General features: G+C 38.0%; 1 protein-coding gene across 2 annotated transcripts; it reads left to right on the forward strand.

Moving 5' to 3' along the window:
- The first annotated feature begins 5,431 nt into the window (after window positions 1-5,431).
- LOC111434982 (UPF0496 protein At2g18630-like) lies at window positions 5,432-7,413 on the forward strand. Of its 2 annotated transcripts, XM_023072326.1 has the most exons (2): window positions 5,432-5,739; window positions 6,141-7,413. In XM_023072326.1, the coding sequence occupies exon 2, from the start codon at window positions 6,213-6,215 to the stop codon at window positions 7,122-7,124; it is 912 nt and encodes a 303-aa protein (XP_022928094.1). In that variant the 5' UTR covers window positions 5,432-5,739; window positions 6,141-6,212; the 3' UTR covers window positions 7,125-7,413. The 2 variants fall into 2 exon arrangements, with proteins under 2 accessions (XP_022928094.1, XP_022928093.1); XM_023072325.1 differs by having other exon boundaries at window positions 5,432-7,413.
- The last annotated feature ends 663 nt before the right edge of the window (window positions 7,414-8,076 follow it).

The following is an 8,076-nucleotide window of genomic DNA, read 5'->3' on the forward strand; positions in this document are numbered from 1 at the left end:
GAGATACATCAAAGGTACTCCTAGTCAAGGACTCCTACTACCATCTGAAAACAATTTAACATTACAAGCATATTGCGATTTTGACTGGGGTGGTAGTCGAACTTCCAGACGGTCTATCTCTAGGTTCTGCATTTTCCTTCGAAATTCAATTATTTCTTGGAAGTCTAAAAAGCAGACTAATGTGTCCAGATCATTAGCAGAAGCCGAGTATCGAACTATGACAAATACTTGTTTAGAGTTAACTTGATTAAGATACATTCTTCAAGACTTAATGTTCCACAATCCGAACCAGCATTACATATAGCAGCCAATCCAGTTTTTCATGAACGTGCGAAACACATTGAAATAGATTGTCATATAGTTCGAGAAAAGTTACAAGCTGGAATCATCAAATCGTGTTATGTTTCGACTAAAATGTAATTGGTAGATATTTTTACTAAAGCTTTGGGAAAACATCAGTATGATTTTTTGAAGGACAAGTTGGGTGTGATTGACACCCATATATTTTAATAATTAGTTGGGGAGTATATCTATTTATTTACGAGATTAGTTAGTTTTATACTTTTCCTATTTTTAGGTATTAGTTGATAGCTTGTATCCTGGTAAACATGAACGAAGATCATATTTTCGATTCCAATTCTATTTGTATTTCTCATTCTTAACACGTCAAACTCGAGACAGTGATTGTCCATAGACTAGCCAAAGTACCACTCAGGCAAACTCATTAATATGAAAAGATTCTTAATATATTTTATATATTTTTATTTGTTTCGGGTCAACCCGAAGGTTTTGTCCCACAAACTCGAAATCGAACCGATCCAATTCGTGTTCAAAAAAATGAATCCAACCCTACCCGAAATGATAATCCAACTCAATCCAACTCTTATAATTCGGGTCGGGTTGGTTCAACTCGTCGAGTTGAATGTACACCCCTCTTCCACATTTGATTAGCCGATTATAGGCTAAGTTAAGCCGTTAAAATGAAAGGTTTGGAGTTAATTAGGCACTAAATGCATTAAATTTCTTAATTTGTCGGCTTTTTTAAAGACTAATTGCGTCGGCGTATCTATTTGTGTTGAGGCTTATAAAAAGCATTGGAAAAAGTAAGAAAGAGAAAATATTGAGACTTAATGCGCGTTGGTATATATATTTGGGGCCTTCTCCCGACACTTTTGTCCACACATTTTTCATCCACCACACTTTTTTGACCACGTTTTTCTTGACATTCGAAAAATCCTAAAATATTGTAGTGTTTTATGTACTTAAATATGATTTCATATAAATTTTCATACAATTATTTTTAGGTACATCAAAGTTTGAATCATAATGATATTCGAACACACAAAAGTCGAGATTTAACAAAAAAAGAAAAAAAAAACAATCTAGACCTCACGACCCCGTGACCCCCACGGAAAGCCATGCACCCCTCACTACTCTCAACCACGCTCCTAGAGTACCTGCAAGAGAGAAAAAAAGGTCGAAGTTTTCTGGCAAGGTTGATCTCATAAACCCGACGTCGAAATGACCCATCCATGGTGTGAAAAGAACCGACGACGATTGCAAATACATGAAAGGTAAGCCTTATACACTTTAACGATGTTGTGCTTCGTCGGAATTCAAATCCTAGTTGAGGGTTTTTGGAGCATCATGGACATGGTTGTTGTAGGTGTCAACACGTTGCGAAACCTTGTGGGAGTGAAGAAGAGAGGCCAACAGAGAGGTAGAGGAGGAAAAAGGACGAGAAACGGTGTCGGAGACGACGTACAAAGGAGAGAGAAAAAGCGTTGGAATATCTCAGAAATCGGGCGAAGAAGAAAGGATCCGTCGGATTTGGATCTAATCTGCACCAACCCGAATTGCCCGATCCAACCCACTACAACATCGTCCACCCAACACTCGATTCTATTTCCCTCGATGCCCACTAGCCGCGTTGACCACGCTTGCAGCAGGCCAGCACCCGCATGCCCGAATTAGTAACTCGAGCCCACGCTTCAACCCAAGAAGGAAATTTCGATGCATCCCTCTTCCACAGTGACATGTGGCACGACTGTAGCCAGACACTCCCTCGACTCTAGCGGATTAAACGACTTGGCTAGGTAAAGGACAAAAATACCTTTTTCAACCGTTCCAACCCTCTCGAAACTTATTTAACCCTAATTAAGATAATTAAGATCGGTATGATACTCTATGATATGAACCAAGAGACATCAATCATACAATATACTTCAATGAAGATGTGAAGAAAAGGTTGTCAAAATTATCAAAAGATGTTTCAATTCATGCTACATTGAAGAAAAATAAAGTTTGATTGTTGTAAATTTTGGGTGGGTTATAATTTAGAGTTATTGTGTTTTAAGACTTTTTATTTAATTTCGGTTACATTTACATAATGGCTAATTATGGCCATAAAGTGTAAATGTTACAACTTTTAGAATGCCTTTAATAGTTTCATTTTGAGGCTATATAAAGCCATCCATGTTGTATTTGTAATCAGACTTAGAAGATATATCAAAAGAAGCATTTGTGCTTTTCTTTAGCCAATGGCTAAGTTTGTTTGCAACTCTATGTAGTTTAGGTTGCATGTAGAATCATTCAAGCTCGACATGATCAATCTTGCTTGTGGAGTGATTCGAATCTCAATCAAGTGTTTGAGATATTTGATCAACAAGAATCATTGAAGCTAGACATGATCGATCTTGCTTCTGGAGTGATTCGAATCTCAAACAAAGTGTTCTTTGTTTGAGATATTCGATTAACAAGGTAATCCGAATCTTATTCCCCTTGTATTGATTCCTTATCTTATCACTCTATTTCGCAAATTCAAGTTGAATTTATATTAGAATTGTGAAATACTAACAAAAGACAATGAACAACCTAATAGGAAATAATCCCTGACGACATTTGGAGCAGCTTCAAGGAACGAAAGCTTAACAAACTCAAATTTAGGAAAACGCTAGCTAAGCTTAAACAAGTAAGTAACTTTACTATAGGCTAAACCACTGCTTGATGTATGATGACAAGTGCCTAGTGGCTCCCATGTCTTTTATGGTTTATGTTTATGATGTATGATGACGTGTATGAGTTATATGATGAAATCTTGTAATGTTTTATAATGATTATGATGTGTTTATGATGATGTTGAATGATGATGATGATGCATGTTAACATGACGATGTAAGATGATATTATTTTCTGTAAGATTAATGCATTATAGTAATATAAAGATGAAATTAAGGTTGTGTCATAAATATGTTTTAAAAACGAGAAACCATAAGGACCTCATGCATTTATGTGTGTACATAAACCTCGAGATACTTCCCTTTTTACAATGATGATTACGGACGCGTACGCTACGATGATGATGATGATCATGCCGCGCATGACACTCAAGGGTTTGCTGACCTCCAAACGTTGTTACAGACAACTAGCTCGACTATGATGGGTCCAGGTGGGTGCGCCTGCCTGGAGACTCATGCTCGCACATGTGGGTCGTGGGTAGGGAAGTACTGCACATCCAATTTAGTTTAGACTAGAGATCACCCCTAGGATGTTTTAACGATAGATCCCTAAAGCATGACTTGCATGTATTTGCATTTTTACGACCCCTATAGTGGGGTAACTTACTGATTATTCTTCGAAATGCTCAGACCATATGCTACGTCATTTTCAGGTAAAGGCAAAGCACCCCTATCAGTTGACGACGACATCACAACCAGAGACTGTTAAGAATATTTAGTAATAAATTATAGTTTACCATATATATTATATTCCATTTGTTATTTCCATTTATTACTATTTCCATATACTTGTAATTTATTTGATTATAAATAAGATAACTTTCACACCATTTAGGTGTGGTGGATTCAGCAAACATTCACATGGTATCAGAGCCATTTTGGTTTAGCAACCTAGATCCTTTCTTTTCAATGGCTTTTGAAATCTTCTACTGTTCTTCTCCACCACCACTGCTAGCTTTGACGCCGCAGGGGCAATTGTCATGGCTGCCACATGCAGAGCCGATTGATTACTTTTCGGCTCCACCCTATTGACCTCTAAATCACCTTTCGTCATACTCTGTACATACAACCTCATCTTTTCCAACCCAATCGGTTTTCCCCTTGGCCAAATAGTCTCTCTCATTTTTCTTCCCAATCAACCCTTCATCCTTCACAGAAACCCTAATCTCAGGATCCTCATCAGTGTTCTCTTCAGAAATATATGGAATCTCGACAAGCCCATCAATCTTTTGCAGAGATTTACCTTCGGAATTTGGGTGCCGCACTGGCCTATTCGCCAACCAAGTTGCCGTTGCCCTTCCTGCCAAAATTGGCTCCTTCGCCCAATGTGGCGACTCTTCCGACTGCCCTTCTCGCCAAAATTGGCTCCTTCGCCCAATGTGACGACTCTTCCGACTTCAACATTGTCTTTGTCCCTTGCTCTAGGTTTCCCCTTCTACTTCTTGGGGTTTGACATATTCTCACCAGAGCCAAGGCAGCATCGTCGCTAAGCGACAATCCCTCTTCATGGGTTAGACATATTCTCGCCGAAGCCAAGGCAGCATCGCCGCTGAGCGCGATCCCTCTGCAATTTTCGATGGCCAAGAAAGTGTTTCTCTACGCCTCCTCTGAACCAGGTTGTTAACATCTTCACGAAAAGTGTTTCTCAACCTCTTTGAATTTTTCAGATTCAAGCTTCACGTTCATTTAAATCCGACACTTAGCTTGCGGTGGGGTGTTAAGGATATTTAGTAATAAATTATAGTTTACCATATATATTATATTTGATATTTTATTATAAGACAAATATCAGATATTTGCTTATTACCATAGGTATCTTTCCATTTGTTATTTCCATTTATTACTATTTCCATATACTTGTAATTTATTTGATTATAAATAAGATAACTTTCACACCATTTAGGTGTGGTGGATTCAGCAAACATTCACAGAGACCATGACACGTGCATAGGCTAGGAGCATATTTAAATTTTCCGACTTAGATTAAAATAAGTTGGTGTGCATTATGTTTTTGAACCCGTAAGACCATGACAATATTTTTAATGATGATGATAAGTCTTAAGATGAAATTATGATATTACGATGATGTTTTAAGAGTTAGATTTCACATTATAGCTCATGTTGAGATGATGGTAGCCACCTTAGATTAATAGAAATGTAGAATTTTATACGAAATCAACTAAATCTTTCACTAAAATCCTAAAAAAATTCAATTGTGGTTGAACTTTGAATCAAAATTATACTTAAAATTTCATAAACTCATTAAATTTCATGATTGATGTCATGAAAAGATTAAAATTTGCATCATTTATTAAGATCTAATCTAATGAAACTGAACCAATATATTTGGATAAATTCAGAGTATATATTTGATTAAATAGCGATTTAGTGTTTAATCTTTAAATATTAGTTCATGATCATGAAAAAGTGACGACTTGAGAAGGAAGTCGTTGGAAATTTCAAGTCTCGATATTCCCACGAAGCCGCACCCAAAAAGATAAACAGATCGAAAATTCAACGGCGCGTGATTGGAAGAGCAACGAAATGATTGCTGTTCATATATGAATGTTGACCATTCGCTTCATTTTCATCAAGTTTCCCTTCGTTTTCTTTCACCGTCTTCCTCGCCGAGATCCCCTCCTTCATTTTCTAGGGTTTCTTTGGATTTCATCGTTCTCCTCTTCGATTCGTTGGATGTTTTCGATTCTTCTCACGAACTGAGGTATCTCGTTCCTTTTGAATTAATGGCGGCTGTTCTTGAGCTTTTACGCTGAATTTTGTGGATTTTTTTCTAGTGTTTTACTCTGTTTGACTGAAAATTTGAGATGGCGTTTAGGAATTTTTTACTCTCTTAGATCTTGTAAACTTGTTTGCTGGCTTAGTTGTTCTGTTTTGGAGATTCGAGCTTGTTCTTGTGTTAGAAATTTCCAATTTCGGAAATTTTGTTGAGGTCAAAATTATAGTCTGGAAATGTTGGGAGGACAATCGAGTAAGAACAAATCAGGTGGTGGAGATATTTCTCCTACTCCCTTCCCCATCAATGTTGATTCAGCTGCTTTTAGTTCTTATGAATCTGAGTATGAAAACAATCCAGATTTGCAATCCTTCGATGTTCGAGTGCAGGAACGAACGAGCCGAGCTCTCAATTCGCTTGCGAACAGAGTCCAGGTCGGTTCGTTATCGTTCGATGCACTCATGGAGATCACTGACTTTCTACTGGAAATGAATGAAGATGCTGTCCAGATTATCCTTGAAAGTAAAGAGGATGTGTGGAGCAACAAAGAGTTGTTTAGGCTTGTGGATACATTCTTTCATAACAGTCTCAAAACGTTAGATTTCTGTGCGGCATTGGAGAAAAGTCTACGACGGAGTCGGGATAGCCAGTTCATTGTTAAGCTCGCTGTCCGACAGTTTGAGAGTTATGAGAATGGAGGTGATGGTGAGAGATATGTTAGGACATTTGAGCAGTTGAAGAAGTTCCAAGAGGCAGGGGATCCATTTGGTAAGGAGTTTGGGAAGTTGCTTAAGTCGTTGTATGATCGGCATGTGTCGACGTTCAATGACTTGCAATCTCAAAAGACGAAGCTCGACAAGAAATTTAGCTCCATGAAGACATGGAAGAGAGTGTCGAATGCCATTTTCATTACTGCGTTTGCATCTGTTCTGATCTTCTCCGTTGTAGCAGCTGCAATGTCTGCACCTCCCGTGGTGATTGCATTGGCTGCTGCATTGGCTGTTCCGATGGGGCCGGTCGGGAAATGGTGTAACACGTTATGGAATCGTTACTTGAACAGCATCAAAGCTGATAAGCAATTTATGAGCTCTATGGAAGGTCACACTTACATAATTCTGAAGGACCTTCAGAACATTGATGTGCTCGTGCGGAGATTATCGATTCAGTTTGGTTCATTGTTGCAGAATGCCGATGTTGGCATTCGGGAACTCGGTGCTATGCAGCTCGTAATAGACGAGATCAAGAAAAACCTTGATGGTTTTGATGAGACCATTGAGAAGCTGAGTGTTCATGCTACCAAATGCAGCTCAGATGTAACCAAGGCAAGGACAGTAATCCTACAGAAAATGGCAAGACATCCAACAGCTGATTAGCTTTGGAAAATAGAGATATGAGAAACTCTTATTCTCTATAACTCTTATTGTCTATATCTATTTATGATAATCTATGATGAACACCAAGATTTAGTTACTTCTTTGTTTCTTCTTTATATGGATGTGAGTTAATGTACTTGGTTTATAGGTTCTTTTAAAATTAGCTCGGATGGGATTAAATCGGCTTGAGAAATGTAACGACCCTTAAGAAAGTGTGTATAGTTTGCTCCCCGTCTTCTGTGGAAGAATGTCTTAAATGTTGTCCAAGTCTGGGTAATACTTTCTTCTCTGAGGACCACCCTACTTCCATTGTACTACTTTGATCGTCAGTTATGTGGTTTGAGCATTCTGTATCAATGATCTAGTCATTCTTGTAATCGATAGGCTCTTCCATCACTACAATGAGGGTTAGCTCGTCTTCTTCTATGGCATATAGTACATTTGCGTCTCATTCATCCTCCATCTCCTTTTTGGAGTTGCCACATTGCTTTCAATGGGTTTTTTTTTCTTGGACCAACAATCTTTAGATATGTGGCCCTTCTTCTTGCAATTATAGTAAATATCTTTCAAGGTTTTGTAGTTCATTAGTGACTTCTTTCTTTGTCCATTTTTGTATCCACGTTTCGTAGACAACTTATTGTTGCTTCGACTTTCACTTGTGCAGAGTGTTTCTCCCATTTGTTTAGTCATGGTTTCTTAGCTAGCTAACAAAATTTTCAAACTCTACTAATAATGAAACTTTTGTATTCTAGTTGCAATCTGTGGATAATGATTCTCTTCGATAATGATTTTCTTCATTCAAGCTTCTCCAATGATGAATTTTGGGTCTAGTTTAGTAATCTCCCGACATATCGACTTAACCCTGTGGAAGTACTGAGCAATCGTCATGTCTATTGTAAAATTGATAACAGCTCGTTCTCCAGAAGTTGCAGTCTCATATCGTTCTTCTTTG

Source organism: Cucurbita moschata, unplaced genomic scaffold (genome assembly GCF_002738365.1).
Source record: "Cucurbita moschata cultivar Rifu unplaced genomic scaffold, Cmos_1.0 Cmo_Scf00047, whole genome shotgun sequence".
Taxonomy (NCBI): domain Eukaryota; kingdom Viridiplantae; phylum Streptophyta; class Magnoliopsida; order Cucurbitales; family Cucurbitaceae; genus Cucurbita; species Cucurbita moschata.

Excerpts from the sequence above, each read along its gene's own strand:
- LOC111434982 (XM_023072325.1), top strand. The coding sequence starts at position 5,988 with ATGTTGGGAGGACAATCGAGTAAGAACAAATCAGGTGGTGGAGATATT.